Source organism: Cryptomeria japonica, chromosome 7 (assembly GCF_030272615.1).
Source record: "Cryptomeria japonica chromosome 7, Sugi_1.0, whole genome shotgun sequence".
NCBI classification, from domain to species: domain Eukaryota; kingdom Viridiplantae; phylum Streptophyta; class Pinopsida; order Cupressales; family Cupressaceae; genus Cryptomeria; species Cryptomeria japonica.
In genome coordinates, this window is record NC_081411.1 from 109346955 (window position 1) to 109367509 (window position 20555).

The 20555-nt window shown below is 37.2% G+C and overlaps 1 protein-coding gene across 1 annotated transcript in view; it reads right to left on the reverse strand.

The window, feature by feature from the left end:
• LOC131049811 (uncharacterized) overlaps positions 1–20555 on the reverse strand; it is a 209809-nt gene that overhangs the window by 65902 nt on the left and 123352 nt on the right. Inside the window, exons 9-11 of the mRNA XM_057983889.2 lie at positions 15317–16637; positions 14857–15207; positions 2496–2733 (exon numbers count right to left, since the gene is read on the reverse strand). Of these exons, the coding sequence (XP_057839872.2) occupies positions 2496–2733; positions 14857–15207; positions 15317–16637 (1910 nt within the window). The remainder of the gene's footprint in view (positions 1–2495; positions 2734–14856; positions 15208–15316; positions 16638–20555) is intronic.

Consider the following 20555-nt stretch of genomic DNA (forward strand, 5'->3'; position numbering starts at 1 on the left):
ATCTAATTTTGATTTTGCCTAGGCAAATTCCTTGTTTTGCATTCTAGAGTTAGCTCTCAACTGAGGTGTGGCGATATTTGTTTTATTGATTTTGATTGTTGATCGTCATAGCCTTTAAATTTTGAATTTTGAAATTTTGAATTCCAGTAGCCCAATTGTTTTTTAGGAAATAATAACTCAAGGATTTATTATGAAGTTTCCTAAATTTAATCTCTAATCTATGTTATATATTGCAAAATCATGTTTCCAATTTTGAAATGTTGTGTAGGCATCAAATGGAGATCTCATCAAGGAAAATCAAGCCGAATCAAGGACGATCTTCGCCAGGACGGTCTTCGCCAGGACATGGGCGACCTCTTTCAATCCAGCGTTCCAAGGCGAGGTACATCAAGGACACAAGGAGTTAGAACAAGGGCTCGTTGAAGAAGTAAATAGTTCCAGATGAATTAATTAAAGCAAGCTTCTCAACAACATCAAGTTGAATATCTACCAAGTTACAAGTGTCAAATGAGGTGGCGTTCTAGTCATCATTTCTCCAATCAGTGAGGTCCACCTCAGCATGTCCAGATTCAGTGTACTTAACTCATGGAAGGTGGCACAAACTCCGATGTACCTACCCCGGCTATCCATTGGTCGATTTTTCTAGAAGGGACATGTGTCCAAGCAATACAATTTTATCATTGGTCAAGCATTAAATGTTATGTAATGGTTGTAACAAACCCTAATTAGGGTTTTCATTGTAAAATCTTGGCCATTGATCTTGAATTGATCTAAGCCATCAAATTGTATTGTGGGCACTATATAAGCCCAGGCATTTCATTTGTAAAGGCTAATTAGCAATAAATAGAGATAGCATGTAAATAGTTAGAAGAGTTAGAATATAGTTGATAGAATAGTAATTAGAGTAGAATAGGAGGACAAGGCAAGAAATTGTTGCCATGGATTGTAAACAAACTCCATTTTCATTGAAGTAATGGTGAAGTGTGTCGTTTCTTGCAATTTGCATGGTTTCTTGTTGAGTCTTCAATCTTAGATGGTAGATGATTAGATGAATGGAGGAAATGTGATTGATTGATGGTGGAATTCGTATATCCATACTACTAGCAGTTTGTTGATTGCAAACTTGCCTTGTGTAGTCAACTGGAATCGTTTAGCTTAAGCTCAATTTCAATTTGTTGCCTCTTCATTGATATGCATCAACTTGGATGGTATCTATGCCTGCGGTGATGATTTGAACATCATAAAGCTTCCCTTAGAAGATCGCACTAGCCTTGTGTAGATGTTCCATTGATGTCAAAACAAGACCTAGTTAGAGTTTCATCAAAAATCAAATCATTGCTCCTACATTCTTAGTATTAGGATTAGATCTTCTCTTCGCCCTCATCCTTTTTCCATTTTTTCAAATCTAAGTTAGTGAGAGCTTGTGTTCTAGCAAAGTAGATCGGAAATTCAATCACCAAATGTAAGTCCCCTTGTGATTCCAGCAAATCACATCATATCACTGGAGTTTATCCACACGTAGAGACCCTACTAAAAGAACCTTGGAGTCTTCCTAACTGATCCTTTATGCGAATCTTCAGCAGTTAGAGACTATTTTCTCAAGAGAGGATAAGATGCCTATTGGTATTTTATTCTGTGTATGATTATGTACAAAATACACGTCAACACCGACCAAGGTTTAGTATAGGATGAATTCATATATATGTAAGATGACTTGTGAATCACAAGTCATCAAATCAATCAATAAGCAAATCCTATCTCTGCTATGTACGAACTTCTGCAATCATCATCCTCAAGTTGATCTATGACAGCGAATCAGTCAGTGAATTATCTTCTAGCTGGGCGAACATATTCCTAGACCTGCCGAACCTGCTCCTAGGTCTGCCGAGCCTGCTCCAAGGGTGCCAAACCTAATCCAAGGCTGCCGAATCTACTTCAGGCTGAGCAACATTCCATTCTAGGGCAAGCGAACTTCAGTATATGATCTGAAATCTGCATTCTGGGCAATTGTTCAAGTCTGATCTGAACTGTGAATCAGATAAGTTATTTGTATGCCCTAGAAGGGCAATGTTGTAGTTCACTGTTATACTTAATCTAATCAGATCTGAGATTTCTTGCTGGATTTTTCACCTCCCAGAGGGAGGTTTTCCCAAGGTATCTTTGTGTTTTGTGTGCATTTTGTGTTTTCCATTTATCACTGTCAATCTAATTGCTAAAATCATCACATTGTTCAATAACTTGTGTTCGTCAAAAGTCCATATTAAATAACCTTTGACCTGATGTTTGATACTGCAAGGACAAGAAATTATCCTTGTTTATATTGTTTAACAATTGATTGAAAATAAAACTTATTCCATGATTAAGTCTAGTATCTTGTTTAAGAATGCGATAGATTTTCTGACCACATCTATTAAAAAATTATATTCTCCCATAATAATCAAGCAATTAGCAGGGAAATCCAGTTTTCCTATAGAAAGTAAAAAAATTGTTCTTACCAGCTTGATTATATTCTCCCATTATAACAAAGCAAGTAGCAGCAAAATCTGGCTTCCCTATAGAAAGGAAAATTTCTGCTGCTTCCATCAGAGAATGTCTGGCAGCTTCTTTGTGTGTCTCAAAATTTCTCTGTCCATCTTCTCGAAGCTTTGCAGCTTCTGCCCATTTAGCCATATTCACATCTCCAGCCCTCTTAAAAGAAATGACCGCCATATCATAGTTCTTCTCATTAAACATCTGTTTGTTTTAGAAAACAAATTTGTTGCCAGTTAGTAAATCCAACACTTCACGCAAATAAAATAACTTGCACAAACTTTACAGAGAGTGAAAATTGAGAGTGCAAGTAGAAGAATGCAAATACTAGGTTGAATTTTACAAATTAATATCAGTTTCTGGCTGAAATGAGTTCGCAAGAAACATCATTGATTGCTAAATCAAATATAAACCTACATTATAAAGCCACACCCAAAGAGTTGTCTGAAACAAATAACAAAGATTACAAAGAAGACAAATGTGTGCCATAGATAAACCATGCAAAAGTATGCAAGCGAACTAGGAAAAGTGTTGCAAAGAATAAAGGCCATGGCATTTACTTCAGTCAATGACATATTGCAAGTCAAATAAAGAACAATATTTGTGGAATAAAAAATTATTGTTAAGCTTTATATGGAATAGCTAGGATTCAAAACTAGGACTTACTGTTTGCTGCAGGGATGCCCTACTACTAATAAGCTACTCTCTTGGTGCTTGTGCTTTCAATGTTAAAGAGGTGGACGAAGGATTAATAACAAATACTCTCTAATTAATGATGGATCCTTATAGATGATTGCCACCAGGCCCACACAAAACACTTGGGCATAATAACAAAAATCCGTTAAGATAATGAAGGGTCACATACATTATGATATCATAAGGGAAATTGTTCATTACCAAAGTCACAACAAATAGTGAAATTCTCTAATCAAAATGAATGTATTTATCACGTAGATCCTAGGGGTAAATTTACTAAGTGACAAAAGGATGTCTCAAGCAAAATATGTTATTGATGAACTCCATTGGATTAGATAATATTATGTCCAAGGCAAAAATTTATTTATACTAGTCAATCATAGTATCATTTGCAGACTTGAGAGTTATAAAAAAATTGTATCTTGAATTTCACATCTGATGTGTTTTGAAGCTCTCAAATGTCTTTGTCCTTCTCAACCAAGTAGCAGACTTTGAATCCCTATGTATTCTAATAGAAAAAGTAGTTCAAGTCTTGGATAGGTTTGTCCTTGTTATCACACCTAAGCCTCTTGATCAGTTATGCTCAATAGAGTGTCATAAATCCACAAGCTTCATAGTTTTAAAGTTTGTTTATCATGCATATCTTGTGTTGGACTTGAGAGCCCATATAGGGTGAATTCTAAATTTCGGTATCCATTTTTAAAAAGCTTTGAATTTAGTGTATTACCTGAAACCTGAGCTCTTTATTAAAGATAGTTTTTTGCCTTCACCTTCTTAAAACTTTAGCATCAGATACATTGTCGAGTGTCCCCATTAATTTGTTTGACAATATATTTCAAATTTCAAATAAATCTACAAAGAAGTCATGGAGCATATATCAGTAATCAGAGTACTGTATATGTCGCACATCCAGAATACTAAATGTTTAAGTATGTGGATTTCAATCCACCAATAAGTTGCATTCTATTTGGCCACTCATGTTTGGGCTTTAAATTAAAAAAACGATTGCAGATCCAAGAAGTTCTCTAGAATCTGGTTAAGTACTGAGTTCAAATCTGTAATTTTCAGCTCCTCATCCATGTCAATTATGGAATGCCTTGTCTCTGGTACCTCCATTTGTCTCAACTAGACACCTTCCATGTGTCATTTCTGACCCTGCTTTCATTTTGACCCACAAGCTTCCAATAAATTGACAAGCTTCACCCCAGATGCAATCCGTATTTTAACAAGCCTATCGTAATCAAGCTCAAGTCTGGTGCCATGTGAGCCAAAAAGGTCATAAGGTTCAAGTTCTTTGGGTACACATGCCAATTTCGGCATGAACTGAGTTCATTAAAGCCCAAGTGTTTTGCTCACAGCAGTTATTCTGAACTTGTGGCTTTATAGCCCTAACTCCTAACCATTGACCATGGTAAGTTTTGAAGCCTGAGAATGAATACATGGAGTATTAGCTAGTAGTCTTGTCTGACAGAAAACTTAATGGTCTCCCTAGTTTGTGATGATGGTCACAGACCTTTCAACACCCAGGACACGTGCTACTTAGAGGATATGTAGGTCACGCCAGTTATCAGGAATTTTTCTTACCTCACGAGCATTTAAATTGATGTTAAATCTTGTTTGAAAATTCGATTTACATGTAATTTGAAATCATGACTTCTATGCAAGATTTTGATTTGAGGATTTAAAAATGTACTCTATGTTTTCATTTTGTTTAGAAGAAGTTGATCACACTTTGCTTGTTGGAAATTGTCTTATTGATGGGTCCATTTCAACATTGAAGATTGGTGGTATTTATGGTTTCAATTGGAGTGAAACTCTCAGCTGGTTAGGTGATGTCCAGAATTGCAGCAGCAGTATAATGAGTATTGACATGATGGATGGATATGACAGTGCAAAGATTTGGGATCCTGGTATTGACATGTGTGGTGTATTTCTTCAGTGGATCCATGATGAGTTGTTTCACTTTGGGTATACAAATGTTTATATCAGAGTAGCGCAGCGGTTGGGTGAAGTAACGTTTATCAGATTGATATGGGATCCAGTGAATTGGTTCTCAGCGTGCAGGTGCAGATTGCTTGAGGGCAAGCAATCTTCGGGAAGGGAAGATTGTAATGTCCCCTTTTCTAGGTGACATGAGATGAGCAGGGGTTGACCTACCATTCGAGTTCCCGTAGGTCTACCACATGGTTAGGAGACTCATTTTGAGGGTCATGGAGCTTTGCAGGGGCTCTGTGAGCCATTTCAGAACTTCGGACGAGGTCTCCTATTTTCTAGGGAGAACTCGCTGTTGACTGAATGACCACCTGGGGGACCAAGGAGAAGAGCAGGATCCTTTTGAGCAATTACAGGTGTTTCAAGAGAGGTTCCAACTTTTTAGGGAGATTCCCTACCTTTTAGGAGGTTGTGGCAGTTTCCATATTTGAGGTTCCACAGGACCATACTATGGTTTCAGTTTCAGGAAGATTGGGTGTGTTTCCTACGTTCTAGGAGCATCCCTAGATTTTAGGGATGGGACTGCCAATTAGCTCATCTTTTCCGGCATCGGTCACAGATAGGTGACAAAGTTATATTCATGATTGTTTGGTTATTTTGGGCTGTTATTGGATATTTGGAGATATTTTAATATATTTAAATATTTCCTAAGTTAGCGATTAAATAAATTAAAATAAGGCTATGTATTTAGTCATTTCGGAGTAATAAGGGGTTTCCGGCTTCATTGGGGTTGATATGCCTATGTGTTATAGCTCGTTGGAAAGGTCTTGAACTTTGCTACATGATTCTCACCTTCTGGAGTCTTTTCGGATGCCTAACACTATACGCCATAATTAGAAAATAACTCTTTTCATAATGCGCCAACTTTACTCACTTTTAGGGTTTGGCTTGGAAAGGAAAGGAGATATAAGGAGATGAAGACCTAATTGTTCATTATCTTTTACACAATCAAACTTCTTTTGTGAATTTGCTCCAAGTGAGTGATTCTTCATCTGGGACGCAAACCCCAAGATCTAGACTAGCTAGCACGTAGCCCTCAGCAGTTATTGGCATTGGATTCTTCAGGCAGAGTGCATAGTTAACAGAGATTGAGTACGCCATTCTTCATTGTGGATTTAGGCTGCAGAGTAAGGGTTTCAGCATGGCAGATTGATTCTTCAGCTTGGGTGTGATCCTTGCACCCTTAGGGCCGCCATTTGCAGCAGGTACATCCCACGTGGAATGTAAGGAATGCATGTATTCAGCCTTAGAGGTATTCTTGATTCATGATATATTATTTTGTGAAGAACTTGGAAGTTGCAGGTCTGCAATTTACAACAGCAAGCAGGTTTGAGACGGAAACCTCAGATTTGGTCTTCAGGAGGACGAAATCCCTTCTACAAGAGGCATGTGGAACACATCAGAAGCTTGTTTCAAGCATATTGAGGGTCATTTCAACAAGCAAACTCAGTAATCATTAGCAGCAAAGTCATTACATCAGATCTGAGCAACAATACATTCAATTTCAGTGCATTACTTATTTCTTTTGGCAGCTGTATTGTTTCCCAAGGGGGTCGTACCATTACAGATGGCTGTGGAGTGATAATAAATAAAATGGAGGGGTTTAACTCCATTTCTTGTTCTTAACTTCATTGTTAGGATCAACAAGGACTGTGTAGAAGAAATCGCAGTCATCAGGCTTGAATTGAGATCAGCATGAGCAAAACAGTGAGGATTTAAGGCTAAAATTGTATAATTTTGCCTGGCAAAATTTGGATTTCCAACTGGTAATTGGGTTTTTGGCCCAATTTGTTATTGGTAATTCATTTGGAGGTAATATAAGTGTATTGGTACATCTGGACTGCCCTTGTACCTTCAACTCATGCCTGTATCCATTTCTGGATAGCAAATCAGCAACAAACCCCAACGCTGGATCCGTGGTATGTTTCTAATTGTTTTGGTGAATGTATCTTCACTCCTACTTGAATGTAATCTGCTGTCATAAATAAAATCAGAAGCTGATATCTTATTTTGAGTTGAATTCTATGTTATTATTGGTTAATGGTTGCAATCCCCATCACCAAAAAATAAACAACACTTTCTGCATCTTCTATCTAGTCTCTAAGAACACCAAAAGGCTCTGAAAGATAGTTTATTAATTAAAACTTATCCAGGGCAGCAAAGAACCCATTTAGGGATCTTTCAGTGGTATCAAAGCTTTGATCTTGCCAGCCTGTTGGGTGAAGATCAAGAGTTCTAATTCAGATTTGAGTTTAGTTTGGTTGAAAATCAAATTGGACATCATGACAGGGTTGTTTAGAAATAAACAACCAAGGAAAGAATTTGAACAAACACCTTCAAGGAGTTCCAGACAGTCTAAGGGTACAACTCCTTCAACAAGTACAAGGAGAAGGTCTCTTGCCAAGACATTCAATGATACAGTTATGAACAACTATGATAAGTATTGCTCTCTTCCTAAAAAGATACATGACCACCTTTCCTTCACACAATTCATGGGTGTACCAGTTGAAGATGACTTGATGTTTTCAAGTCCACGTCATCAACCAAGAACAAAACAAGAGTCAATTGGGAGCAAGGGAAGCAAAGGAAGAGAAGCAGATATGATGTTTACCAGTGAGATTGGTAGGAAACTATTTGAAGATTTTGAGAGACATGTAGATCCAATTGGTGCCTCTTTGGTTGGTTACAACGCTGTCCCATCATTTTTGGTGGAAGATGTGAAGGAAGAGTTTGTAACTTCAAGCAATACACAAGACATTCATGAGAGGTTTGATGAGTTTTCAGATTGCCCAAACACTGATTTTGAATCAACAATTGATGCAGAACATGAGGTTGAAATGGACAGCGTAAGTTTGGATTCATTTGTCACACTACTTCCTCTTCTCAATTGGGAAGACCATGAGGAAAGTCGAATTTTAATGGTGTGTAGTGAATCCAAAGATTTGTCACCAAGGTATGATCATAATTCTGAAGTCCATAACAGCAGTGACGTAACTTCTCTTCCTCAAGATATGTCAGCCTTTGCTCATGAAGAGAATAAAGATTTGCATTCTACATTTGCGGGTGCTTATGGTACAAGCATGGGTTATGCTAATGCAAATAATACAACTCACCATAAGTCTGATTTTGTGTACTTTGGGGCAGCTGGTATAAAACATTGCCAAAAGTTGAATGAAGATTGGTTACATAGAGCTGCCCAAGCAAAAACGCTCGCTGCCCAAGCAAGACACCACCTCCAAAGAGTCAAAGAGCATCACAATCAGTTAGATGACACAAGGATACAAAGAGATTCATCCATTAGATCTTTATTTCTTCCAAGGCAAGAAAAGGACAGCGAAGATATATTGAATGGAAATAAAAGTCAGTTTGATTTTCTCAGTTTGATCAACAATTCTCCTTCATCTAATGAGTCAAATTTGAAACCTTGCATTGAGAACATTCAAGTTGGGAAGACTAGGTGTGAAGTTGATGAGTTGTTAGGTGGCATTCATAGTGGACCAGCCACTGAAGGTTTATCCATGTTGCAGAACAAAAACATCTACTATTCATTTGTGGACTTGTCACCTCTTTCATATGATAGGGCAGCAATGTACTTATTAATTGGTGACTCAGTTTTCTTAGATGTGACAGTGGGCTATGAAGATCAGCGTGTAAGAGACTATATTTGGTGCATGGCTAAATAATATATTTATTTGGCATCCTACAATGAAGACATACTAACTTGTGGAGAAATTGGGCAAGTTGCAGCCGTTGATCAAAGGTTTTGGAGAGGTTTCCATCACACTTTGCTTGTTGGAAATTGTCTTATTGATGGGTCCATTTCAACATTGAAGATTGGTGGTATTTATGGTTTCAATTGGAGTGAAACTCTCAGCTGGTTAGGTGATGTCCAGATTTGCAGCAGTAGTATAATGAGTATTGACATGACGGATGGATATGACAGTGCAAAGATTTGGGATCCTGGTATTGACATGTGTGGTGTATTTCTTCAGTGGATCCATGATGAGTTGTTTCACTTTGGGTATACAAATGTTTATATCAGAGTAGCGCAGCGGTTGGGTGAAGTAACGTTTATCAAATTGATATGGGATCCAGTGAATTGGTTCTCAGCGTGCAGGTGCAGATTGCTTGAGGGCAAGCAATCTTCGGGAAGGCAAGATTGTAATGTCCCCTTTTCTAGGTGACATGAGATGAGCAGGATGGTTAGGGGACTCATTCTGAGGGTCATGGAGCTTTGCAGGGGCTCTGTGAGCCGTTTCGAACCTTCGGACGAGGTCTCCTATTTTTTAGGGAGAACTGGCAGTTGACTGAATGACCACCTGGGGGACCAAGGAGAAGAGTAGGATCCTTTTGAGCAGTTACAAGTGTTTGAAGAGAGGTTCCTACTTTTTAGATAGATTCCCTAGCTTTTAGAAGGTTGTGGCAATTTCCATATTTGAGGTGCCATGGGACCATACTATGGTTTCAGTTTCAGGAAGATTGGGTGTGTTTCCTAGTTTCTAAGAGCATCCCTAGATTTTAGGGATGGGACTGCCAATTAGCTCATCTTTTCCAGCATCGGTCACAAATAGGTGACAAAGTTATATTCATGATTGTTTGGTTATTTTGGGTTGTTATTGGATATCTGGAGATATTTTAATATATTTAAATATTTCCTAAGTTAGCGATTAAATAAATTAAAATAAGGCTATGTATTTAGTCATTTCGGAGTAATAAGGGGTTTCTGGCTTCATTGGGGTTGATATGCCTATGTGTTATAGCTGGTTGGAAAGGTCTTGAACTTTGCTACATGATTCTCACCTTCCGGAGTCTTTTTGGATGCCTGGCGCTATTTATTTGCAATTTAGTGTTATTTTCTTATAGTTGATGCCATAATTAGAAAATAACACTCTTTTCATAATGCGCCAACTTTACTCCCTTTTAGGGTTTGGCTTGGAAAGGAAAGGAGATATAAGGAGATGAAGACCTAATTGTTCATTATCTTTTACACAATCAAACTTATTTTGTGAATTTGCTCTAAGTGAGTGATTCTTCATCTGGGATGTAAACCCCAAGATCTGGACTGGCTGGGACGTAGCCCTCAGTAGTTATTGGCATTGGATTCTTCAGGCAGAGTGCATAGTTGACAGAGATTGAGTACGCCATTCTTCATTGTGGATTTAGGCTGCAGAGTAAGGGTTTCAGCATGGCAGATTGATTCTTCAGCTTGGGCGTGATCCTTGCACCCTTAGGGCCACCATTTGTAGCAGGTACATCCCACGTGGAATGTAAGGAATGCATGCATTCAGCCTTAGAGGTATTCTTGATTCATGATATATTATTTTGTGAAGAACTTGGAAGTTGTAGGTCTGCAATTTACAACAACAAGCTGGTTTGAGACGGAAACCTCAGATTTGGTCTTCAGGAGGACGAAATCCCTTCTACAGGAGGCACGTGGAACAAATCAGAAGCTTGTTTCAAGCATATTGAGGGTCATTTCAACAAGCAAACTCATTAATCATTAGCAGCAAGGTCATTACATCAGATCTGAGCAAGAATACATTCAATTTCAGTGCATTACTTATTTCTTTTGGCAGCTATACTGTTTCCCAAGGGGGTCATACCATTACAGATGGCTGTGGAGTGATAACAAATAAAATGGAGGGTTTTAACTCCATTTCTTGTTCTTAACTTCATTATTAGGATCAGCAAGGACTGTGTAGAAGAAATCACAGTCATCAGACTTGAATTGAGATCAGGGTGAGCAAAACAGTGAGGATTTAAGGCTAAAATTGTATAATTTTGCCTGGCAGAATTTGGATTTCCAATTGGTAATTGGGTTTTTGGCCCAATTTGTTATTGGTAATTCATTTGGAGGTAGTATAAGTGTATTGGTACATCTGGACTGCCCTTGTACCTTCAACTCATGCCTGTATCCATTTATGGATAGCAAATCAACAACAAACCCCAGCACTGGATCCGTGGTATGTTTCTAATTGTTTTGGTGAATGTATCTTCACTCCTAGTTGAATGTAATCTGCTGTCATAAATAAAATCAGAAGCTGATATCTTATTTTGAGTTGAATTCTATGTTATTATTGGTTAATGGTTGCAATCCCCATCACCAAAAAATAAACAACACTTTCTGCATCTTCTGTCTAGTCTCTAAGAACACCAAAAGGCTCTGAAAGATAATTTGTTAATTAAAACTTATCCAAGGCAGCAAAGAACCCATTTAGGGATCTTTCAACTATTTAGTTTCTTCATCCATGGTTCACTAAGTAATCGATAATTTCAGAGTGTGCTTCATATCATATATGATTTTGTTGATGGTTAAGTCTTTTGTATAATCAACTTGACCATGCTAGTGCACAAAGGGTTTTGAGCATAGAACTTGCAATATGTGCCTAAAATAGGGTGATTGTTCATTATTTCTTTCACAATTCATCGATCCTTTGATGATTGAAAGCTCTTATGTATTGGTTGTTTGCAGACTGGTCAAGCAACAAAGTGATTATAACAGGATTTGTCTACTTGTAGAATTCGATTTAAGAACATGATTAAATAGGATCGTTCTATTCTCTTCTTCCCCTTCCCTTTTGCATTTTTTATACATATGTTGGATTAGGAGTAGGTTAGGATTAGGTTAATGGTTAATTTTGGTGGTATTTGAATTCATATCAGAATTAACAATTTTGAATTTTTGGGATAGTGAATTTGAATTCTGAATTGGGTAGTCAATGGAAATTTGAAACTAAACTATGGTAAACGAAGACTTGTGTTCATTCTCTTGATTTAACTAGATTTCCTTGAATAGGACAGTCAAACCACTTGCGTATTGGATTAGTTAAGTGACTTCAAATAGAAACCTTGGGGAATCTTTTTCTTTCCAGGAGGGAAGACCTATTTTACATATTGTTGTTACAAACACACACATCAACAAAAGCTTCACTAATCAAACTTTAACTCTATTAGTGCATGACAAACAAGAATAAATGGTTTGACATTGGCATTTACAATGACGGAAAACTTATTTCTTTTAGGATTTCAAATGCTTTAGAAATCACTTCCAAGGTTTGGGATTGATTTTTATCCATCACAAAAAAATAATAATTAAAAAGCACCAAATCAACAAAGTTCCTACAAATCCTTTAAAGTTCATTGTGGGTTTTCTCAAGCTTGTTTGGGATGGATCCACCAAGTAAATGCTTACAAATCAATCCCCAATCGGATTAAATTGGATCCCAAACCAAGTTCAATTAGACCCACATTGGAGACCCTTGAGGCTTGTGCAAGAAATTGGTAGGCTAGCTAGAAATCAATAACTATTTATATAATACAGATGAAAGTTGATGAATAACCCATGGTTGTTACTCAATGACTAGCAAAGAAGTTGATATATCATTGTGATTGCCAAATGAAAAAACAATATGTAACAATTGTAAAGGAATCTATGGAAAGTTCACCAAATCTTTCGAGTTAACTACAAAGAAAAACTATAACATCCACTGGGAAAGGAAGAATAAGAGAAAGAAGAGTTGAAAGATTGTGAAGCCAAAACAATAAAACCTTAGCCATGTGATTAGAGTGCACATGCATATAGACATGTGAAGGGACGATCTCTTGAGGCAATAATGAGCCAACACAGATGAGCTATAGATCAGCACTACCACATGCTTCTCTCAAAGATTGGTATACATGAAAAGCTGACCACATGATCATCCGCTACCATCCTTAAGGATAGTACAAGATCTAAAATATCCACAAGGAAAGGCTCAAAGATAGTGTCATGCCCCATCCTAAACCCTAATGGCAACCTTCACAATCCTTGGGCATAGCACTTATATACCCTAGCCAAATCCTAGTCGCCCCTTAATACAATGAAGCATAGGCAAATAAATGAATGCATGGGCCGACCTGGTTTAATTTCTTCAAGAAGCCGACATAGGGTTTTATTAAGACAAATGCAAGGGCGATCTTTAATATCTTAGGAGGGATTTGAGTGGATGCTCCTAGAGCCTTCCATAACATCCAAGGTTCTATGATGCATAGTATGAATCACATAAACCTGGACAGCCCAACAAAACAAATGTAAACTCATCCATAAACAATTACTCAGAGGAGTAATTACAACTCATCCTTAAACAATTATTTAGGAACAGTAATCACCACCAATGCTGAAAAATCAAGTTGTGAAGAAGTGAGTTAATATTTTCAATGATACGAATCCCTTCATCTATTTAATACAAGCATGCAGTCACATACAAATCCCTTCCAACAATTCAATACACACGTGCAGTCCAAAAGTATGCAACATTCTGATCAGCAACCCAATATTGTTACCATACTTAATATTTCCTTAGATTTTGTGACACTGAATTAGTTATAGTGATTCCCTAAAAGCCTGAATTCCATGTTATGGTGGTACATCTATTTCTATTCAAAATAGATGGTCATCTCAAGCTCTAGCTATCATGTAGCCATTATCACAAATTACAAATAAAACCATGTAATCCTTTGTCAGATTGATAAACTCTTCATTATTCTTCTGACCCTCTTGGATGAGTTTATGAACTTCAATTCATAAAGTCAAAGAAATAATATAGACAAAATTCCTTACGAGTTTCACTTCATATGTTGATCATTGATGTACGTTTTAGTCTCATTAAACCATTTTTGGTTACTTAAAAGATTAATATTGGTGTCATCTTTGTTTTGAGAGTAGTCGCATGTCAATGCCACAAATGTGACAATTTAAATATTTTGAAGGTGCTACTATGGTAAATTTACTAAAGCCAGTTGTCTTGCTCAGAGTTGTTTTGTAGAGAATCACAGATAAGGTATATGTATTTATGGCTAGTGCAAATGTAGGAGTTCGGGTAGGTTCCATAGGTTTTTGGCATACATGACTGCGAAGATGATAGCCAACCTACAAAAATTTTATACAGATTTGAAAATTCAAAATCCTCATCCCTGTTCCTTTACTTTTATGTTCCACACGATGAAACTTTTGATTTGACAAAAAGATGGCATGTGAGATGCAAGCAGATATAGTTCTCTCTGAGTCAATAATACAATTTAAACAAGTAACTTTTCCAATGAATCCATGGGTGTTTTGGTGAATGTGTGTCCTATGCACCAAAATGCCTAATCTGAAATGGGTATAAAGGTATAGATTTGAAGATCAGAGTTATGGATAAGTTTAAAAATCTGTGTGAGATAACTGGCAAAGTAATTAGCATAAAAAACTGTTAGATATTGACAGCTCCCACTAGCCAAACTGCAAAGTACCCGGCATTGCCTTCCTATCTTGCACAAAGTCTCTCATTCATTGTGTAGGAAAGGTTCTCAACTTCTCATATAGTGTGAAGTGGATAATCCTTATATTTGTATTCCTTTCAGCAACAAAAGCATGTATTCATCTTCAGTTTCATTTTTTCATCTTTTATTCCTGATTAATGCAAGTAATCTTTCATTCTTTACTTGAAACTTTCTCCTTAGAAATGCAAACAAGAAATACCATAACAGTCAACAAATCTACCAAATCAATTGATCATAAGCATAACATTGCAATAATCAGGTTTCAAACAATAGACAGTTATAAAAAAAGAAACTTCCCGCAATATAACCGAAATTTGTTCTCTTCCACAGTCGGGATACCTGAATTCCACGCTGCCTCCATTCCTCACAACTACTAACATTATGCATTGATTCCAACATGGATCTGTCAAAACATCTGAACTGTATAATGCTCTTTTGTTTCCAAAAATCCAGCATTGGTTTAGCATATTGAGGGGTCTCTTCATATATCCACAATCTTTGTTTTGATCGGGTAATGGCGACATATAAATGTTTCACTTCGCTGCACAGAAGATTATGCTTGATACCATCAAATGTAGGATATTGATTTTGCTCAAAGCTATCAAAACCTTTCTGATTCATGAAATCATATATTACCCGCCATTTCATGCCCAATGGAGAGCTACTGAAGAAATTATACAGCAGCACATCCTACAAAAAATACAAACCAGAGTATTAATTTCTACTTGACACAATGAAGACAAAAGTAGGTGTGAAGCCATACTATTCTTCTCAGAAATGTGTAGAGACGAAATCGAACCTGAAACTCAAGTCCCTTGCATTCAATTACTGTCAACACAAGGCACTGCTTCCCCACTTGCTCAAGAACCTTCACCTTCTGATTGTCATCTCGTACTAATATTGCTTGTTCAGCACCAAACTCATACTTTTCACTCCCAGAGTTTCCTCCATGACCAAAAATGGTTGTAATAGGATTCTCATCCTCCTTAGTATGTAGAAATGTAGGAGCTTCTCCATATATTAGACTTGTCTCTGGGCTTAATTTATCTACAGCAAAAGGAAAGTAATGGTACAACAGCTCCACTACACTGTGTGCTAATTTTGTTATACCAGTATGCGTCCGGAAATTTTGGGTCAGATGAAACACATCAGGCATGATTTTTGTTTTGGACTGATCATTGTCTGCTTCAAGGAACTCTTTATAGAACAAATTTCTAATATCTTCAAAACGAAAGTAAACACCTCTTGCAATTGTTTGGGCCGTGTCACCAGCAAAGACAAAGCCCTCCCTAACATTAGAGCACACATATTTGAACAAAGAAATTTGAGCCATGGGAAGATCTTGAACTTCGTCAATATAAATAAAATTCATTTTGACACCTGAATATCCATTAGATCGGATCTGGCAATGCAAATGATTTACCACGTCAGCAATGTCAAAATTGCCATTCCTTTGTTTTTGCTTTTCATAGTGCAAGAAAATCTCATAGATTGCTTCTCTTTGCTTGACATTTAATGTAGAGACACGACTTTCTGCCATTGCAATGTAGTCATCCCAACTCATCTTGAAGTCAGCAGAATTAACAGATTTTAAACTGCCTTTTATGTGGGATATAATTTCAGTAAATACTACTGAAGGGTCAAGCCCTCTTCTTAGCTCTGAATTGAAATGTGGCCAATAAACTGAGGCAAAACGTTCGTAGTTGACTTCATTTTTTCTTATGAATTGCATGAATGCAAAAGATCTGTTATATGTGGGCCGTTTTACATTAACAAAGATTTCCTCATCATCAAGTATTTCAGCATCTTGACCACCATGATCAAAGTCCTTACAGTTGCTGTCACATTTTGTTGCATCCACTTCCTCATCAATCTCTTCATTTGAACAAAACTGTTTCTTTTGTAACTGATATCCTCGTTCTTTAGAACAACTATTTTGGAAGAAATGGTACTGTACACTCCCATCCAACATTATCAGAAACTTCTGAAATGTAATGACCAGAGGAAAATGTTTGTCATCTATATCTACAAAACTATCTGGAATATTTTCTGATTCCTGCATGCTATCACTGCTGTCTAAGATTTCCATGCAGGGACTACAATCCTTTCCCTGTACAAAACTGACAAAGGAAACATTCTTCACACTCAGCATGTATGAATTTACAATGGTTAGCATATGCTCAATTTAATATATAAAATCTATTTTCTTACTTGATCTAACAACTTTACAACCAAAGTTCTCATTACTACTCTTGTATTTTTTCAAGATTGTCTACTTAACTAGGATGTCCAAAACAACTGCATAGAATTAACATGATTGTGCTTTATACTGATTTCAATTAGATTACAAAGAACAAACTCACTTCTAATAAGTCACCAACAGAACCACCTATATAATTGAAAAAACTTAGGAAGCATAAATGCAAACTACGAATTCCTTTATTTTGCACACTGACGTTAGAGATTATTAGTCCTTAATTTGATCAATCATAAACTCTTAACTTTCTATAGGATGATAGTGAGGTGATGTCCATTTAGTTGCATGCAATTCCATTCAGTAAAATAATCGCAGAAACAGAATTTGAAACCAAAGAAAGGAGAAGTTAATGTTCTAGAGCTGTTTAAGGAAGATGAAAAACCATTCTTCATGAGATCTCTTGGAGGTCCACCCCTCTTTGTGCAAAAGAGTTCAAATTGTTTGTCTTCATCACCTTGATAATATATGTTGATTAGCTCTCTTTTGTGATATTTTTCTGTATGCGTGAATGGTTTTGTTTGTATTTATCTATAGTCTTCAAAACTTTATACCTTGTGACTGCATCTCTTATGTTTTCTGATCCCATCCTCCGCCCTCTTCTCTTCCGAAAGAATCCTTTGATGGGATTGAAGAAAGAAGCAAAAGGGCTTAATGCTCTAAGGAATGGGTAGAGGATGTCTTCGCTTCAACTTTTAAACTTATTGAGGACTTGTCTTCATTTCTACTGGAGGATCCTGACTATCCTAAGTAGGTTGGAGGGCATGGATAATTCATGGGAATATGTGCATATTTATCAAGACTCAACAATTCCACACCTTGAAGCACTAGTAAGGAATTCCAGACAAAAGTTGGTTGTCGGGAAGGTCATCAGGGAAAACGAGATAGATGATTTCCCTTGATGGTTTTATGCAGTCAGCACTGGGAAGGAATTCTTTGAGAGGTTTAGTAAGGAGTCAACATTACTGAGGGAATCAGTCAGAAAGGTTCAAGAAGAAATCCTCAATGCAGTGGAGGCATTGTTTGCAAGAAGATTGACTGATGAAGAGATGACAGTGGGCAACCTGAAGGATAGGCTACATGAATTCTTTTTTTGTGGAATCCTTCTCAAAGGAACATTTGGAAAATGTTTCCTTGTTCTCCAACACAATGCGCAAGACTCAGGAAGTTGTGCCAAGATAGGAGTAATTCTTCTCCCAAGTGTGAAAAAGACACTTCAATGCTAGAATTCAAATTGCAGATTGTGCCAAGTGTCTCCCTAGGAGAGCTGGAATCTGTCATGACCAGATTCGTAGCATTCACCATCAGTGAAAGAGATATTGGTTATCCAATTTTGGATGAGAAACTATCAATTGCATGAAGGCATGATGGGTCATTTATTGCTGATTGACATTTTGAACAAGTGATGGTTCATTCAATGCATGACAGCTGCCATGTTGAGAAGTTAGTGGGTCATTAATGCATGGTGGATGATTTGAAATGTTATGGGCATTTAAAGCATCATGGACACCCTTTTTAGAACAAAGGACCTTTAATAGGTAGTGGGCGAGATTCTTCATTAATGGAACTTGTCTCTACCACTTCGCATTATATTTTGGGAATCTTTGGTCAAACCCTAATTAGGATTTTGCATGGTGAATCTTAGCCACTGATTCGAATGTAATCTAGGCCATCCATTTTTTTTAGGGGCCTATAAAAGGGGTTCACCGCTTCATTTGTAAAGGGAGGGAGAATTGCATGAGATTGTTGCTATAAGTTTATGAGATAATAAGAGTGATACATTGGCTTTACTTGTGTTATTTTAAAACTTGCATGGTTTCATTTTCCTCACTTAGATTAGATTTTCTTCAAGTACTTAGATGAATGAAATAGATAACATTGCTTTATGGTGAGATCATCCGCTCATACCTTTTGTAGATAGATGATTCCTATCCACAGTGTAAGGTTGGATTGAGCTTTTATATGTGTGTTCTTAACTTGGATTATCGAATGAGTATAGTTCTCTGATGGTTTTCATAGATGATTCAAAATCTTACAAGCACAACCTTTAAAAATTGCAGCCTCTTTGTGTAGTTGTCTAAAAGTGGTGAAGCAAAGTGAGGTCAATCTTGCCTACGTCTTTGTTGTCTATTGAATTCCTAGATTAGAACATAGCCCTTTCTAAACCCTTTCCTATTTACTTTCTGCATTATCTTATCAAGAAAAGTTCCAAAAGAGAGCTATTTATTGCCAAATCATTCACCAAATCTCCTTGAAGCTTCAAATTTGTGGAAGTATACATAAGTCCCCTTGGATTACCGACAACATCAAACCAAATGAGCCTATATCCAACATAAAGTTGCAAGTACACAATTGGAACCTTGGAATCACTATATGATCTTCCTACAATCTTAGCATACATGGGATTTTAATCAAGAGAGGATAGAGTGACCATTGGAAACTTTATTCTGTTTTCATGTGGTCATAAAACACTCATCAACTGTGCCCATTGTTGTTAATGAAAGCATAGTTCAGCTGTGGTTTTTTACTCGAACGGGTTCTTCACACACAACTATTTGAATGAAAGAATGTGAACATCTATTTCTCCTTTAGGGTGAGCTAGGACATGGGGGCCCACATAAAGAATAATAAAATGTTTTTTTAATCTTGGTATGGTCGGGGTACATCCCAAAGGTCACCTGCTGTCCCTGGGACAAAAAAATGTCCCCAAGACAACGAGACATTCCCTACATCAAGCCTCAACATCCCTTGGTACATGGGACACTTCCTACAAAAATTAGCTTAAAGGGGCCAACCCGAGGATCTCCTTGAGGCATCCTATATCCCCATGATGTCTCAAAATTGAGGATGGTGTTTTAGGCCCACAAACGCATCCCCCCTAGTAACCCAAATATAAATTAGTGGTTTTATTTTTGATAAAATGCAAATTTACAATGAAGCAGGGAGATAGAGTTTGAACAGTTCAAAGAGGAGACCAAAGTCTCAACATCTAGAGAGCATTTTTAGACTTGAACTAAAAGGAGCTAAAGTAGATTTATCAAATTAATTTGACCAAGCAAATTGGGGAAGATCTGAAAGGAACAACATAAATATATGCCTATTATTTAATAGGGATGCACCAAATTTGGGGAGACCCAACATTAAGCTTAACACTATTGTGTAAAGAAGATAGATTTGGGTGATGAAGAGAACCCGAAGGTCATCTTGGTCGGTGATGAATGGGACCCTATAATGAAGGCAACTGCATTCAAGATATTCGTGGAGTATAAGGACACCTTCGCTTGGACATACAAGGACCTAAAGGAGATACCACCAAAGATTTGCGTACACAAAATTCCTCTCGTACCAAGTGCACAACCCGTATGGAAGAAACCCTACAAGATGAACAAAAAGTACACAGCCAAGGTACATGGGGAGATTGAGAAAATGTTAGAGGCGGGCATAATCTTCAAGGTAGAAATGTGCAAGTGGGTCTTGCCGATTGTCATATCCCTCAAGGAGGCAAATCAGATATGTAGTAAGAATCAAAGATCCATTCCCAATCTCATTTATTGACACCATATTGGAGGAGGTTGCAGGCCATGAGATATATATCTTTATGGACGGATTCTCGAGGTACAACTAGATAAGTATCACCAAGGAGGATAAATTGAAGACCACCTTCATAGTGGAAGATGGGGTGTACACATACAACCAAATTCCATTCATCTTGTGCAACACCCCAGCTACCTTCTAGCACATTATCTTGCACATTTTTGACAAGATGCCAATGGGAAACTTTAAA